The sequence below is a fragment of the Podarcis muralis genome, chromosome 6 (assembly GCF_964188315.1).
Source record: "Podarcis muralis chromosome 6, rPodMur119.hap1.1, whole genome shotgun sequence".
NCBI lineage: Eukaryota > Metazoa > Chordata > Lepidosauria > Squamata > Lacertidae > Podarcis > Podarcis muralis.
The window spans coordinates 76544934-76562310 of record NC_135660.1 but is presented as its reverse complement, the minus strand read 5'-3'; the positions used below and the strand labels follow the sequence as shown (position 1 = coordinate 76562310).

General features: G+C 43.4%; 1 protein-coding gene across 2 annotated transcripts in view; it reads left to right on the top strand.

The window, feature by feature from the left end:
- Nucleotides 1–628: 628 nt before the first annotated feature.
- WAPL (WAPL cohesin release factor) overlaps nucleotides 629–17377 on the top strand; it is a 41399-nt gene continuing 24650 nt past the window's right edge. The window contains exons 1-3 of one of the 2 annotated variants that reach the window (XM_077930579.1): nucleotides 629–1035; nucleotides 5531–6051; nucleotides 13693–14730. In XM_077930579.1, the coding sequence (XP_077786705.1) occupies nucleotides 5553–6051; nucleotides 13693–14730 (1537 nt within the window). In that variant the 5' untranslated portion in view covers nucleotides 629–1035; nucleotides 5531–5552. Of the gene's footprint in view, nucleotides 1118–5530; nucleotides 6052–13692; nucleotides 14731–17377 lie in introns of both variants that reach the window. The other variant, XM_028729282.2, reaches the window with a different exon arrangement.

Genomic DNA, 17377 nt, shown 5'->3' with positions numbered 1-17377 from the left:
TCTGCACAGACACAATTTTCGGCCTCTGAGCATGCACAGACGTGATTTCTGGCATCGCGGAAGCGAGTTGCCGTGCAGCGCCGGTTTAGTGCAGTGCGAAGGGACTCGCTGTGCGGGTGGCTCGGTCTGGGGGTGGCTCGTGGGCCGGTTAAACGACCCCCGTGGGCCGCTTGTGGCTCATGGGCCTTAGGTTGCCTACCCCTGTTTTACCCCATGGGTCCTTCCCGCAAACCAGAGCAACCCATTTCAAACTCAATAAAAAGCAACGCATCCAACAGCCAGACCACAAAAAACAGGGGATATTAAGTAGGTAAGCTGTCAAGGGAGCCCTTGGGCCACTGAGTCAGCACTGCTGCGGTTTGCAGAACTCTCCAGAGGCTCCAAAACGCGTCCCCAAAAAGGGAAGTCACCATGACTGTGCGCGTGCGAGGAGGAGCAGGGGGCGAGGAAAGGAGCTGCGACCAGCCAGACGGAACACCAACTACAAATCCTATCAGCCCTTCGGCTGGCTGGCGCGCGCGCGCACTCGCGGGGGCGCCCGAACACGGCCGGCGGCGGCGGCGGCGCATGCGCGACGTCGCCCGGCTCGTCGGTTGAGCAACGCGGGCCGTGATTGGCCGCGGCGGCGGCGGCGACGGAGGGAGGCCGAGTGTGTGAGCGCAGTGACGGAAGGAGCGGGGGGCAAATGGCGGAGAGATGGTCCAGGGCCCTGTTCAAAGAGCAGCCGCACTAGTAGTAGCAGCAGCAGCGGCGGCGGCGATAATCCCGGCGCGGAGGAAGCGGCGGCGCAGCAGCAGCAGCCGGAGGAGGAGGCGGCGGCGGTGGTGGCGGCGGCTCGGCGGCTCCTGCGAGGACGCGAGGCCGGCGCTCTAGCCCGGGCGGCCTGTGAGGAGAGGCGGCCGGAGGAGCCCGAGGCCCCGGGGGCGTCGCCCGAAGGCACCGAGCGAGGGCAGGAAGGAGAGAGCCCGGGAGCCCGGCCGTTGGGAGCGAAGCCGGCGGAGGCCCCGCCACCCCCGTCCCTCTCCACCTACCCCGGCAGGTTTCGTTTCCCCCCCTCCCCTTCCGTTTCTCGGTTGTGGTTGTGCGTTTGTGTGCTCGCTTCCTCGGCCTCGCTGTGGTAAGTGTGGAGAATTAGAGAGAGGCCGAGCGAACTCCCGGAGGCCTATGCCGGGATCTCCGGCGCTGGGTGAGGAGGCGGCGGCGGCGGCCTGCTTTCTCTTCCTCGCCTTCCCACACGACGGGAAGCCTCGCAAGGCCGCAGAAGGCGAGGCGGCCCCGAGGGTGAAGCCGGGAGGGAATCCGTAGATAAATATACGTGTGTACATAAGGAGAGGGGGAGGCGTTAACTCCGAAGCCCGAATGGCCTGCGTTTCTGTGACTAAACACCAAGCAAGGGATCTTCTCTCCCTACCCCCCCCCTAAAGCTTAAAAAATACTCCTCCCCGGTTGCCCCCCATGGCACTTAACCGGGATCGGGGGCTGCAATCCCGGGCAGGACGACTCGGTTCCTAGCGGATCGCGGCGCAAGTGACTCCCGAGGAGACGTGCGCGGCGAATCGGTTCCTGCGACCTGCTTATTTCGAGGGTCTTAACCCGCCGCCCTGCATTTCTCCTCTCCCCCCCCCTTCCCTTCGCCCCCAATCGAGAGCCGGGGCGGTTGCGAGCGAGGGGTCCTTGGGGCGATCAGGTGGGTCGGAATCCGAGGCGAGAGAGAGGCGTCGACTCCCAGCGCCGAGGCCTCTTCCGGGGTAAGTGCTGAGGAGGCGACTTTGGCCTCATCCTGGAACGGCCCGCTTCGGCTCGGGATGCTCCCGATCTCGGGGGGCTGTTGCCCAAAGTACGAACTCCTGCCAAGCTCTCTCGTGCGGTCCTGTATCCCCCCTCCCCCAACTCGGACTAGGGTGCGGCTTGGACGCCGCCTCGGGTTCAGAGCCCCCCCCCTTCTCACCCACCCGTCATTATTCGTAGGGCCCCTGTCCCGAAACAGTGGCCGCAGTGGCTCTGTTTCCCCGCTTTCCCCTATGGTCGCGCTGGCGCTGTTTGCTCTCTTGCAAGTTACATGGGTGGGTGGGGAGCGAGGCGGGAGGACGGTAACAGTCAAGAGAAAACCGGAAGGGAAATGACGACATCTTCCATTAACTTGGTGTTTTCGTTCGGGATGACACGGTATCCTCATCCTCCCGCCCCTCCATTGCCGTCATAAGGCACCATCGCCCGTGCCTTAAGTTAAAAGGGGGGAGGCCGCCTTTCATGATCTGAGAAGCAGTGCAGGAAAATACATTAAGGCCCTTGAGGCAGGCTATCTTTAAAATGATTGATCAGGTGGCTTTCGATATAACTTTTTGAACAACCATATGAGCGTAGCGTTAATACTTAATGATGTAGTAAACTTTGCACATTTATATTCTGTGATCTTCTTTTTCACTGTCCCAGCCTTAACTAATATCTTAGTGGTCAGCAAAGAATATGAAAGGGCTAGGTTGTGAGCTGCAAAGTAAAACTGAAGCACTCTTGGAAGAGTAGAAGGCAGAAAGGAGAAGGTGCTTCAGTTGCAAACATTTCAAGGCTAGTTTTTTTCATAGTGTGCTTGATCTGATTCAGAACTTTAGATCAACTTCAGTGTTTTGAACTTAAATAATTCCTAGTCTAATCAAATGAAATTGTAGGGTGGTCCGCCAAACCTTGCTGTAGTACAGCTCTCATCACCATTCACTATGGGTCTTTACTGACTTGGGCTCGTGGGAGTTGAGTCCATCTGGAGGGCTGCAGGTTTCCCCATCTCCACAGTAAAGTAAAACAAGTTATTTACCAGGCAGTTTATGCAAGATGCTGTTCTAAAAACTGGTGTGTGTGGCTGAATGTAATTTGTCCTTTAGCAAGTAATACTATTCCTGAGCACAATTCAAAGTGTTGGTGCTGACCTTTAAAGCCTTAAACGGCTTCGGCCCAGTATACCTGAAGGAGCGTCTCCACCTCCATCATTCACTGAGGTCCAGGTCTGAGGGCCTTCTGGTGGTTCCCTCACTGCGAGAAGTGAGTTTACAGGGAACCAGCCAGAGGGCCTTCTCGGTAGTGGCGCCCACCCATCAGATGTCAAGGAAATAAACAACTATCTGACATTTAGAAGACAGCCCTGTTTAGGGAAGTTTTTAATGTCTGATGTTTTATCGCTTTATTATTATGATTATCATCATCATTAATTTTGTTGGGAGCCGCCCAGAGTGGCTGGGGAAACCCAGCCAGATGGGCAGGGAATAAATAAATTGTTATTATTATTATTATTATTATTATTATTATTAACCACCCCTATAGCATAGGTTGACAAGTTGCACCAGTGTATCAACATTGATACTGGGCGAGACCAGTACAGGTCATATTTGAATTGCCCCTTTCACCAGCATTTTCTAGTACAGTATGTATGCATATATCATTTGATGGTCTAGTAATAAATCTACCCTGGTTTAATAAAATATTCCACATATTTCAAATAGCAACTTTAAAAAGCTTGAAGAATTAAAATGACAATAGGGTTTTAAAAAGAAACAAATCTTATGATAAGGGCAACAGCGTTTATAAAACAATCTTCTTCTAGTCTTGTGGGCGTAAGGATGCCTATGTTTGAGAGGATGAGATCCACAGCCTTAGGGTATTCCTGAACAATGTACGATACATAGAATGTCAGGATTTTAGTTGTTAGGGATGCTTTTCATGGCTTGATAACAAATCAGTCAATGCATTATACTTACTTTTGTCTACTGTATTACCTTCTACAGAACTGTTCTAGAGTCTAGACAATTTGAATCTGTGGCTGTTTTTGCAAACACTGACTTAGTTGTGTGTTGGTCTGTAGGGAATTATGTGCTTTGATTGAGATGGGACCATGGGTGTAGCCGGGGGGTGGGGTGGGGACAGCTGCTCCCCCAATCAATAAAAATCAATAAAAATACTTAACTAACTGAGGTTCTGACCCCCCTAACAAAAATCCTGGCTACACCCATGAATGGGACATAAACCGAAAGAAAGGTTGCCACAGTTGCTACCTTATAGGCAGAAATAAAATGAAATACTGAAAATTAATCTACTTAATATGTATGTATGTAAAATGGGATTAACAGTTAATAGATTTTTTTTGCAGTTTTCTCTTGTACAAGCTTTGTGTCTTGAATTTTGTGTGTTGAAATACTTACCTGGTATATTGAAACATCAGCTTTTTTCTCTTTAGCAGAATGTTTGTCTTCTATGCTGATAAGAAACTATTTCCCTCACTCAAAATATTGAGTCTTCGGATGTTTTCTTTTTGAAATTTCAGTAGGATGCACTGTGGTCACAGTCAGTAGTTTTATCATCTGTTAGGAGGTTCAGGAATGTTTATTAAAACAATATAGCTGGTGTCCCAAGTTGTTAGAAAAACTACAAAGAGACTCACTGTTAAGATAAGAGCCCCAAATAGTGTTTTGATTCCATATCATGGTTGAAGCATGGGCCATCTACTGCTAAGAGGAGAGCTAATATTATGGCTGTGGTTTAAACCACAAGGAGAACAGGCTGTGCTGTCATTGATGATTAAAGCTGTTTATGGTTGTAGCATCAGAGTCATGGAGTGAGCCACTGGTGTTAATCATTTTAGAAGCAGCAGCCCCCCCAAAGTGTTGTGGTCAAAGGCAGAAGCCTGTACCCATAACCTATGAGCTATGTCCCCTTCCCCCCACTCCCGTGGTTTAACTTGATAAATTTAAAGCATTCTTGCCCTGTTCATCAACCAAAAAGCTTCCCAGGACAGCTTGTAGATAATCTTTTTTAAAAAGTAGTCTCTGACCTCATGACATGACACACAAGGCAAAAGCGTTGAGGAGGGAAGATGGAAACTAGCAAGCACAAGAACCACTTCTTGATGTTGTTGGGTTCTTATAACAACCAGCTTAGATGACAACAGTTCAGTGAGAGAAGAAGCCTAAAACATCTGCGGAGCTGGTGGAGTGGTCCTGCTTCCCTTCTGCCTCAGTTGCAGTCTGATGGAATAGTAAAGGCCAAATTTTCTACCTTGCCTTTAAGGCTTGATGCGAATACTTTCTAATATGAACGGCATGTCATCAGTAGTATAAAAACAAACAAGATCATGTAAACAATTGAAAGGGAGCTTAACTATGCATCCCCCCCCCAAAAAAAAACCCCTAATGTCAGGTGCAGTCTGTGAATGTAGTGTGAAAAAGATTTTAAGATGACGAACTTAATTTTTTATCCATAACTTGTGTTATTTTAGGTTGGCGGCAGCTAAACCAGTGGCCCTCCAGAGGTTCTGAATTACATTTCCCATCATTTCTGATGGGTCTGATGGAAGCTATAGTTCAGTAATGTCTGAAGGGTCACAGGTTAGACAGCCCTGCTTTAGCTGATATTCTGTAAAAGTGCCATGAGTATTGTTTCTTGTAATTATTGCTTATTTGAAAGATGCTTCTTTGTGTAACTCTTAATGTAATAAAATGTAGTAAAAATTGTATTCTAAAAGATACTTATTTTTTTATTTCTACAGAGAATATGAAACAGTTGTCAAAATGACATCCAGATTTGGGAAGACGTATAGCAGGAAAGGGGGCAATGGCAGTTCAAAATTTGATGAAGTTTTTTCCAACAAACGGACTACTCTTAGTACAAAATGGGGAGAAACTACCTTTATGGCCAAGCTAGGACAGAAGAGGCCCAACATCAAGCCAGACATTTCTGAAATTCCTAAGAAACCCAAAATAGAAGAGGAAGCAATAGAAGACCCATTTGGATTTGACAGTGATGAAGAATCCCTGCCAGTATCTTCAAAGAATGTGTCACAAGCTAAAGGTTCTTCTCAGTTGGAGTCAGTCGAACCATCTCAGTCTGGCGACTTCTCTTCTGTACTTGAATCTAATAGCAAAATTACTCAGTCAATCAGTGAAGATATTTTGTCCAGCAAATGTGTGTCTTTCGAGAATGCTGTTCATGGATTAAAAGAGAAGAACTCAAACAGAAATATGGAGGATGGTGACCTCAAAAGCAGCAGTGTTAACACTGTAATAGCAGGTAAGCTTGGATAATACAGTTAATTTCAGAGTTAACAACTAAAGTCAGCCATGCAAGTTGGCCACTCTTTTGACCAAATAATGTTTTCTTTCAGATTCAGATGCTTATCAGATCCTCTACTTTAATTGTTCCATGGCATGGGCTTATGCGTAGGGATTTCTGGTTGTGAGAGATGAAGTTTCATAAACTTCACATATTTGCAAGTTGGAACGTTTAATAAATTTGTGCTCACTTTAGCTGCAAGTTGAAAGTCAGGGAAGCAAGGAATTGGTTGAGGGATCTTCTGGAGCACATTTTGGAGGTGTGCAGTGCGGCGGAGGGAAAGGTGAATCCGCACCCAGTATGAGTGGAAGTTGCCCAAACAACGATGGATTCCTCCCTTTACAATGGCTCTGCCAACTTATGTGTGATTAAGTAGTGTGTTAGCTTTTAAGATTAAAATAACTTTTATGACAAGTTCAGTATGGTTGCTTTTGTTCTTTCCTTTATTATTTTTAAGGCACCTCTATAGTGATGTAGAAATGTCAAGATCTCTGCAGAAATGTCAAAATATCTACTTTGTATATTAGAGAAGTAAGAAAAACAGAAATATGATTGAAACTATGGCTGATATTTTTTAGCCATTTGTGGATGAAGTGAAAAATCTAAAATTGGAGTGGAGCAGAAGAAATGTCCTGGGAGGGGGCAGTTGCAGTTGCAGAAGTTTGGCTTTTTGCTTGGCACATACCCCCAGGACTCTCCAATATCTAGCTTACGGGTGAGGCTGCAGAGATCCTGGAGAGTGGTGCAAGGCTTAAAAATTGTTTAAAAAGAACAGCACTTGAATGCCACTTAATGTTATATTAAGTGGCAATCCAATGACCAACCCACCATAACTCCCATAAACATTTTAATGAACTTATTTTGCCCTGTCAGGTGACAAGCCCCGTCCTGCTGTTGTGAGGAAAAAAACAGATTTGTAAAACTAGAGGTAGAATGCTACTGAAACAGGGTTCTGTTTTTGCTGTCTTTTTGGTAACATGCAGAGTAGGGACTTAAGTATCCTCCCTACAAAATAGAACATGTAAATCACTTCGTATGAGATCAGGGGGTCTGCACTTTGTATGTTACTGCAGAAGCAAGGAAAGCACAAAACTGACTTGCTTGTGCTTCTGTTTTGCTCACTTGGCATAATGTGCAACTGCTTTTGCATTTTATGCATAGCTGTAAGGGGAGGCTTGTGGTGTAATTACCTGTATTTTAATGTTACTAGTTTCTGAAAATGTGTCTAAAAGTTGGATAAAAGACCTAAGGTATAACAGGAGGTGAGGTTCATTTGAAAATCATAGAGCAATAATCCTCATTAGCAAAATCCACCTGCTCAAGAATTGAAGAAAAACAGATCATGTTTACCAGAAATCTCTGGTGTGCTCAAATTAAATCCCACAGAGTAATACTCATCTGGATTCCTGAAACACTTGATAAAACAACAAGTGTTCATTCACTAAGCACGTGCCTGCATAGATAATCAAATTAAGGTAGTATACACATATATTATATGATTACAGTATATGATCTCTAAATCTGATCACATAAGCTGTGATCCAGGAAATTACTACATTTGTTACTTTCCTAAACGCATAGTTGGACACTCGAAGTCTGGCATCTCACAGAATGTCGCCCCCTCAGCAGCTTAAATTTCAGACAGAGAGTTAGGGAATGTTTTAAGTTAGTAGGGCTCTACTGTCCAAGACTGAAGATGCTAATTCATTTTTAAAAGCGGGTCACTTGCTTGACTGTCAATTTGGCATTGTTTGCATGTCATCCTAAACCATAATTTAGTAGGAACAAATCACAATGAGCTTGCTTCCCCCCGCCATACTCTTGTCCAGCCTAGAGGAGAAATACAGAAGATTTCACTTAACATGTTCAATTGTCGGACTCTGGACTGACAAACCTGCTTAGCTATGATTAGTTTCAAACAAGTCACCTTCAAACAGTAGTTATTGAAGCAGGTTTGTTTCTACTAAACATAGTTAAGATTGATGACAGTTCTGGATCCAGATGGCATGGCAAGCTCTGGTTAATCAAAGCTTGAAACAAAACGCTTCTGAACTCTTTCCGGAGTCCAGACACATGGGAGGAAAAGAGAGGGAAGTAAATAAGCTTGCAGTTTGTTGCTGCTTGTTTCTTCTAATTCACATTGCACTGAGCTTTGGTTTAGCATGATGCAGAAACGCAGCCGCTATGTATACATTTTTTTTTAATAGGAATGTGAGTTATGATTAGAGATGTTGTAATCAATCTGACGCTGAGATGCACAGTAATCATAATGATTTATGTAGCTTTTGTAAATGTTGCCTCCTCCAATTGATAGTACAAGCTAATAGCTCTTGCAGCTACAAAGCCAAAAACACAAAATCTAGAACATGTTGCCTAACTTTTGATCAGCCCCAGACGCCATGGCCATTGGCCAGAGATGATGAGAGTTGTCCATAAACACCTGGAGAGGCACAGTTTAGCTATCTCTGATCTGTAGAACCAGCAGAACCTCTTTATATTTCAGAGAGATCTTGTGTTCAGAAGTGCTAGGATGATCTTTATGTGCATAGTGAAGAGGGTTTGATCTTGCCTTCTGGCTTTCTTGATAACACTCTGGTGTGTGCAATCATGAGTAGTAGTTGGGAGGAGGTTACTTAATGTTTGCCTCCTGATAGAAGCTTGAGCTCTGCTAACGAAATGCCATACTAATGGAAAGCTTTTGTACTATTACACATATGATCTTCCATGCTTTTCCTCTCTCCAGAGCTGGATGAGTTTATGAACAACAGCTGATTGAAGGCGTTTGCTTTCCTTATGCAGGTGAAATGAAAGTATGTAGGTGCCATGCCAAATTAAGAGGGATGAAGGACAATCCGTGTAGGGCTATCCTTTTCCCCTTTCTGTAGCTGCAGACTTTGACTGTCAGGTACTAAGTGTCACATCCCTTTTTTGGGTATAAACTATTCTTCATGAGTAGTGCATGTTCTTTGGTAGTTAGTGCCTCTTTTACCCAGACCTTTACAAATGTAGTCTGAGACAACTCTTTATGGGCACATGTTCTAACTATTTTTTTTTTTTTACTTGAATTCCTCAAAAAACCTGTAATGGTTCTGTTTGGTCACTTTGGAAAACTTATCTTGATGATACAGTTGGGAGTTTGCTTAAAGAATGGTTATATTATCTTTTCTGTCCTTTACAAGTAGTAATACAGCAGATACATGCATAGTGGTGCCAGTTTTCCCTAATTCATTTTATGCTTCTAATTTATAGTCCCATAAAATCATGATATTCCTTGAAGCCTCCCTTTCCTATTTAATATCTTTTATTATCTGTATAAAACACAAGCTTGTCCTGGTAAGGATGTGGTTAAAGGGAACATCTGTTGGAAGGATTCTAGATAAGAAGGCTGTGGAAAGGTTACATAAAGATTAGAGCAACAGCTCACCCAGCAAAGAAGCAATTTTGGTAAACGTGGTAGGAAATAGTCAAAGGACAAAGCAGAAGTAGCAAGCTAAATTCTGTTGTCAACAGCATTCATCCTTAAAGAGCTCTACTGCTGAATTCATGAGAATTGACATTGCATTTCTGCTTTAGAGCACAAGCAGTGCAGAGAGTTTTGTTTGATTACCACTGTTGGTAGAAGTTGTAGTGAAGCTTCAGTTTAACTGTTTGTGATCTTGAAATATTTTAGACACTTGGCTGATAGCTTTTTGATAGAACATGAAAATGGGTTATTTGCCATGTAAATGTAGGTACTCTTCTTAATTTATAAGTAAGTATGTTCTGAAAGCTTCATGCTACACTTGTTGACTTGGAATGATTTGAAGCCTATATGTGATGAAGTGAGGGTGGAATAGTCAGAGATTTGTGAGGAAAGTAGGGTTATCTGCGGCTTATATTCACAAACAAAAATTGGCTTGGAGCAGGCTTGTCCCCGGATGTTGCCTGGTTTTGGCTGGGCTGGCTCCCAAGATGGCGGCACAGCAAGGGGGGTTGCTGAGAGAGAGCCAGAATGTGGCAAGGAGGAGAAGGAAGGAAGGAGCACAGACAAGACAGCGAGTGGGGTCTGCTAGGAGGAGGAACAGGAGATATAGCCGGTGTGCTGGGACTGGCACTAGCCCGAGGTGCTGCCTAGCTTTAGCCTGCTGAGGGGCGTGTGAGTCCCACCAGCCTCTGCCTCTCTCTGCCCATCCCGTCAGGGGCTATGGTGGTGCTGACCCTCTGGAAGCACTGCTGCGGGCGGCGGAGTGAAAGCACTGTCCCGTTGGCCCCCACTCCTTCTTGGGTTATGTCTTTCCACCCCTTTAATTTTAAAGGTGCGGCTTATATTCGGGTGCAGCTTATATTCAGACCAATATGGTACTGTACAAAATGATTTCAACAAATTAGACTTCCTCATCTCCAAAAGTACGATGCACTTCATTGGGGAGATCATTTGAAAGTTTTGGAACTGACACTGAAAAAGCTCTGATATAGACCCTTGTACTTCTGACCTCATCACTTGTAGGGATCACCACGAAAGCCTCTTTAGCTGATTTTAAACCAGGACAGGTTGGTTTGGGAAAGACATTCTCTAAGATATTTGGGTCCCAGGCTATTCAGGACAACATAAGCACTTTGAATTCAGCTCAAAACTTGCAAAACATGTAGTTGTTTACTAGAGGCGAGTGACCATTCATCAGTCTGAAGAAGTGTTACTTGAATTGGTACAAATAAACAATCAAATAAAGATGGCCAAAGACAGTAAAACAATATGCTAATTACAACATAAGGAATAGGCACAAAGCATGGTTACCATACACATTGCAGTAGCGGGCCCTTTGAAAAAGCAGAATCCAGTCATTTAAGTAGTGCACATACACTTCTCTCACCTCATGCTTCATGTTATTCATGAGGATCTGTATTAGAGAAGGCGAGTAGGCACATAATACAAGCAACATCTGGTGACTGATGCTAGTCTTCAGCACAAAGGGCTGGGCTAGTCCCCAGTGGTTGTGCCACCTTACACCATCCCTCCCCACCATGCCTGTTCACTCTAGCAGCAGCAGAAGCTCCCTATGACGTGTAAGTGTGTAAGTGGGCAGTATTCCTTCCCCAATGGCTTCATCCCTGGCAGAGGTAGGTTTCCTCTGGAGAGCCGCCTGCTACCAGCATGGGCAAGGAGCATAGCCAATAGCAGGACTGATTCGAGATTTCTCATGACATTTTTGTCTCCCTTTAGTAGAGGAGCATGGCTGATGGAGGCAGCCGACCCTGTATTGCCCACCAGCAGAAAACTCTTTTCCTGGACTCAAGTGTAGGTAATGGCAGGCTTGGTTCTGCACCTTCCATCATAAAGATGGTAATGTGTACTTCAGCTGCAAGTTTTAATGAGATGAGCTTGGCACATATTTTAAGATTATATGGCAGAGAAACATGGCAGGCTGTCAGGGCAGTACTCCACTCTTCCTCTGGCAGCCTGCTCATTTGCCTGGATGAATTTTTTTGCCGCCAGTGGTGACTAGGTGAGTAGTTAAGAAGCAAGTCTAGAAATAAGGATAAACGATAAAACAATAGGGAACGAAACTTTGTTTGCAACCTTAAAGCCTTTAAAAAAAGCAAAGTGTGTGACCTGATACTTAAAATTCAACAAGGCAAACTTCTTCCAGAAGGAAATTCAACAACCTAGGTTTTATTTGAGGACTTTTCCCTTCACTTCTCTACCTTCACAAAAGAGAACAGTGTAAATTGAACATGAATGGTCCATGATTCTGCTGATTTCTCTGACCACTTCAACTGAAAAGGACAGATGCAGACTTGAATTCAGTTGTGTGAAAATATAAATAGAAGATATTTCTGGTCATGGGGTGGGGGGGTGGTGTCCAGCCTACCCATGTCATCTTCAGAAGTGACTTTTCACAGCATATGGGGCATTTAGCAGAAGAGAGGAGTAAAGCAGGAAAAACCCACTTATGTTTCTAGTTGTTTTCGTGGGTCAGAGCCGTAGGCAAAAAAAAAAAAAAAAGGACCGATGGTTTGAGAAATATAACAAAAGCAAAACTGAAAAGAATAGATAGAACAGTCTGCGGTCTTTTAGGTCTTGTGGGGTAGGAGAATAACTGCTTATCTTTATCAAACTGTTCCTAATATCCTTCCATTATATCTAGTTGGCTTCATTGTGTGGATTTTCTGCAGGAATAAACTTGATGAGTTTACACCTCAGTTTACAGTGGCTAGGAAAGAAGTCAGAAGGCCACATATAATGGGCTCATTAGGTGTAGTTAAAGCACCGCTAATACATTGATTTAATGCTTATTGACTTATTTGCCTTCACAACAGTCCTGTGAAGCAGGTCATTGTTCCTGCAAACATTGTTAAAAATGTTAACTGAGGTTGAATGAGTAGAAAGTAACCTGTTGGAATCGCATCTACAATGCATCATGGCTGAGCAGAGATTTGAACCTAGGCATTTAAAGATTTCAATGCAGTACCTGATGAAGTGAACCAATGCCAAGGACATGGGTTCAGTTCCCATAGGGCCACCTCCATATTCCAGCATTGCAGGGGGATAGATTAGAACACCTTCGGGAGTCCATTCCAGCTCTATAATTCTGTGGCAGTAACTGCAGTTACTTCCTTTTATGCAAATTTTAATTGGTTTACAGAAGCAAGAAAGCTTCTAGTGTATTTAGTGGATAAGCTGCGCTTTATATTGGAAGATTGAATACAGAAATTTCTAGTACACAGCTAATGAAATGTTAAGCTGTTTGTAGGTATTGAACCTATTATGAACAAATTATATACAGTGGTACCTCGGGTTAAGTACTTAATTCGTTCCGGAGGTCCGTACTTAACCTGAAACTGTTCATAACCTGAAGCACCACTTTAGCTAATGGGGCCTCCCGCTGCTGCCGCGCCACCGGAGCACGATTTCTGTTCTCATTCTGAAGCAAAGTTCTTAACCTGAAGCACTATTTCTGAGTTAGTGGAGTCTGTAACCTGAAGTGTATGTAACCCGAGGTACCACTGTACGTTGGATACATCACTTTATAATTTATTTTGCAACCTTCTGACTAAATGTAGTAACTTGATCTGACCTGCCATTCCAACATTTCTCTTTATAGGTTTTGGTCTATGTTTAGTACTATCCCAAACAGTGTTAACATGGCTTGGTCAAAGGATCTGTAAGTTGAATTCAATTAGAGTTGTGAATGTGGCTGAGGCTGGTCCATAGCAATCCTGTCTGAGTTTGCATTGAAGCATGGTACTGTACTGGATAACCCGGGTGGAGTGTAATGAAAGTGGGTGGAGTGGCAGCTTTAGTCAGCAAACTCCAGACATGTTATGTGAATGCTGGTTTGGTTTTGCTGTAGAAGAAAAACTGCAGCTATGGAGCGACTCTTTCCTGCACCTGGGTGGAGATGTGTTCTGTACCCAGGCCTGATTATTGTCTTGTGTCACTAAAAAACAGAGGGTAATATTGTAGTGAACCTAATAGTAACAAATAACTGTCTTGTTAATGTGTCCCAACTGGGAAATTGCTGTTTGTTGAATATTTCTCTATTTCGTTGTAAAGTATAAATAAGATTCAGTTAAACTTAAAATATAAGCTATATTTAATTATTGCTATTTGTTTTATAGATGCAGTACAGACTTTTAATGACAGTGAGAACAGTCACTTCATCTACAAGAATGTTGAAGACAATAATATAATTAATGCTCAAACAGCAGAAATCTCTGGGTACAATATTGAAATGAAGGAATCTCATGATTCTTGGGACTCCCATATCGGGAAGAGAGACTCTCCATCAGAAGTGTCACTTACAAAGGAATCATTAGTGACTGGTTTATATGAATGGGAAGATGAGAATGAGGATACCCGAAGAGGAGAATATATGTTGGGTTTTGATGATGAACCACTTTCAGAGATAAAAAACAAGGATGAATATCTGGTTAAAGAAGATATGGAAAGTCCAAAGGAAACCATTAGCGAAGAACTGATGCAAACTGTTCTCAGGCCAAGTAATTGTCGGACATACTGTAGATCCAACAAAACAAAATCACAGGGGACAACAAATTTTGATAAGCTACTGGATGGCACTCTTCAACCTTTAGCCAAAGCAAACAGTGATTCAAATACTGATGGTGTGAACCCAGTGAAAAAAGTTGCTTTAAGTAGTGGGACCAGTTTTAGAGGGACTGTTGGAAGGACTAGAGACTACACTGTTCTCCATCCATCATGTTTGTCGGTTTGTAATGTTACTATACAAGACACTATGGATCGTATTGATGAGTATGCCACATCTACACCTACTGATTTGGGAGAAGCAGGACGTCTGAGAAAGAAAGCCGACATGGCAACAACCAAGACAACAACTAGATTTCGACCTAGCAATACCAAATCCAAAAAAGATGTCAAATTAGAATTCTTTGGGTTTGACGACAATGATGAAGGAGGGGGTGGTGAAGGCGGCTCTAGAACATCTGGAAGCTCAAATTACAAAATTAAATACTTTGGTTTTGATGACTTGAGTGAAAGTGAAGATGATGATGAAGAGCGGCCGTTAGAAAGAAAAGTCAATAAAAAAAGAAACCGGGCAGCTCCATCCTCTTCACTTCAGTCCAGTTCTGATGGAAGTGAGAACTATTCACAAGACAGTCAGTCAAGCACTAACCCAGGTAACATTAATTTTTTGCACTTGTTTCACAATTTGATAGCTACAGTTTGATAGTTAATAATTTGGTTCATTAAGCCAAGAGTGGAAATCTGAATCTTTCTCTTTCTCCCCCCCCCTCCCTCTTTCTGGCCCCCACATTTTGCATGTCAGCTTCAGGGCTTCTGACCTGGTTAATTCAAAGCAGTTTTCCGTTGCAGTTGAATTGAGAAACTGTGGCTTCATCTTTGTGTAGTCAACAGGGTCTGATCTTGTTTCACAAAAATTCCAGTGAAGTCTCATCAAAATATTAGGAAATTGATGTGATTTTTATTGTAGTATGTGTTAGACTGTCTTTGAAAACAACAACAAATAATTGAACTTAGTGATGGCATTGTGCCTTTCTGATAAAATCAAGTTACTGATCTTTATTTTTGGTATGGATTGGTAAATATGCAGACTGAAGATCTGAATAATCAAGACTTCTTTCCTTTATTTACATATGCTTTTAAACATTCAAAGTGGTGAGTTACATTAATTTTGAGTATGTGGAAGTATATGAGGTTATAAATCTTCAGGCACCCAGACCTAAGATAGAAAGCTGATGAAGATCACCTCCTCCAGTAATTGTTTGATAACTGTAGTCCTGTGAAATAAATGGAAGCTGTTGCTGTAGTTTCATTCATTGACTACAGAAACTAAACTGGGCCATTGGAGTACAACACATGAAATGCTTGATCAGCAAGGCAGACAAGATAAACTGGTTAATCATTGTAGTGATGGTCGCTTTAGCCAAAACAAACATGAATTAATCACAGAGTAGAAGAGAATTGAGGAGAGTGACAGATTATGAACCAGCTACTTCAAAGATGACTGTGTTTCCTGTAAACATTTCAAAATGAAGTCTTCTGTCTCTTATTGGTTCTGCAGCATAGTCTAAAAATATCAAGGCTAGAATGGATCTCCTCTCAAGAGATAACTCTCATATTTTCCTTACTCTTCCATGTTAAACATTGCAGCAATTTGTTGCATTAAAGATTGCTTGCATGATGTTCCTTTGCCATAGATAGGTGATTAGATTCTGTCAAAGAGAAAGTGAACTCTGTTCTTACTTGGGTAGCTAAAGGATAATATTTGTAAAGTCCTCAGTTATTTGTATGCTCCTCTTCCGAAAAAGCTGGTCTCAAGTGTCTCTCCCCAAAAAACCAGTCCCAAAATATTCCCTGTTCCTTTTCAGTGAAACTCCATATAAAAGCAGATCTTATTTATAAAAGATAATGATATGAGTTCTGTTATTCTTGGAAGGAAGTAATCAACTAGAGGATTTAAATATTCCTGAAAGTGCTTTAAAATGGTGAACTTGGTAACAGAATTTTATGTGTTAATGGTCAAGTAGGTGGGTTGCTGTTGAGTCTAATTGAACTGTCAAATGAGATGGCCAAATATTCCATGAAGTAAAGTATAGTGTTGTGTAAGTGGGAGCCTCCATTTTCAGAGGTATTACAAGGTTGCTTGCTAGCAATGGCAGGAATGAGGCCTGTTGCTCTCCACTATTGTAGGTGCCAACCTTTCTTCTTAGGTAGGTGGTGCCTTGCAACTTTCCTCAGATTGTTCCTTCTCACTGTTCTTCCATTTAAGCCACATAGATTATATACAGCCGTACCTTGGAAGTTGAATGGAATCCATTTCAGAAGTCTATTCAACTTCCAAAACGTTTGAAAACCAAATCGTGGCCTCTGATTGGCTGCAGGAAACTCATGCAGCCAATCAGAAGCCCCGTTGGATGTTCAGGTTCCAAAAGAACATTCACAAACCGGAACAATCACTTCCGGGTTTGCGGCGTTTGGGAGCCAAAACGTCAGAGTTCCAGAGTGTTTGGGATCCAAGGTACGACTAATTTCTTTCAAGCTTCATGTTACTGTAGGTATCTTTCAGCAGGAACACACAGATCACACAAGCAGCCACACAAATGTTTGCTACAGAATTTATTGTATTTGATGTGGTGAGAAATGTCCCCCTTGTGACCTGGGGTGGTGCTCTGTAAATCTTCTGTAAAAGAATGGTGGCTTTCAGAAGACTACCATATTTGTAACTTGCAACAAATTCAGTTTTTGTTACTTTTCTAATTAATGTGCTTTCATTTGACCAATGCACAGCCAATCAGTTTGACAAACCCAGGATCGAGGCTGGCATGACTGACTGCTTGTGTTTGCACATGAGTATCTTTTTAACCTCCACCTTCCAAGCAACAGTGCCCTGCACCTGGAAAAGCCCACTTGCGAGTTCTAGCCCCTCCAGAGCAACATGTAGTAAAATATGAAGGTTACCATCAAAAGGATTTTTGCCCATTTGCACCACCTCCAAATGCAAGCCTTCTGCTTGACCCAGAGGAACAGTCCCCCCCCCCCCCTAGTAAAGGTAAAGGTACCTCTGCCCGTACGGGCCAGTCTTGACAGACTCTGGGGTTGTGCGCCCATCTCACTCAAGAGGCCGGGGGCCAGCGCTGTCCACAGACACTTCCGGGTCACGTGGCCAGCGTGACAAAGCTGCATCTGGCGAGCCAGCGCAGCACCCGGAACGTCATTTACCTTCCCGCTGGTAAGCGGTCCCTATTTATCTACTTGCACCCGGGGGTGCTTTCAAACTGTTAGGTTGGCAGGCGCTGGGACCGA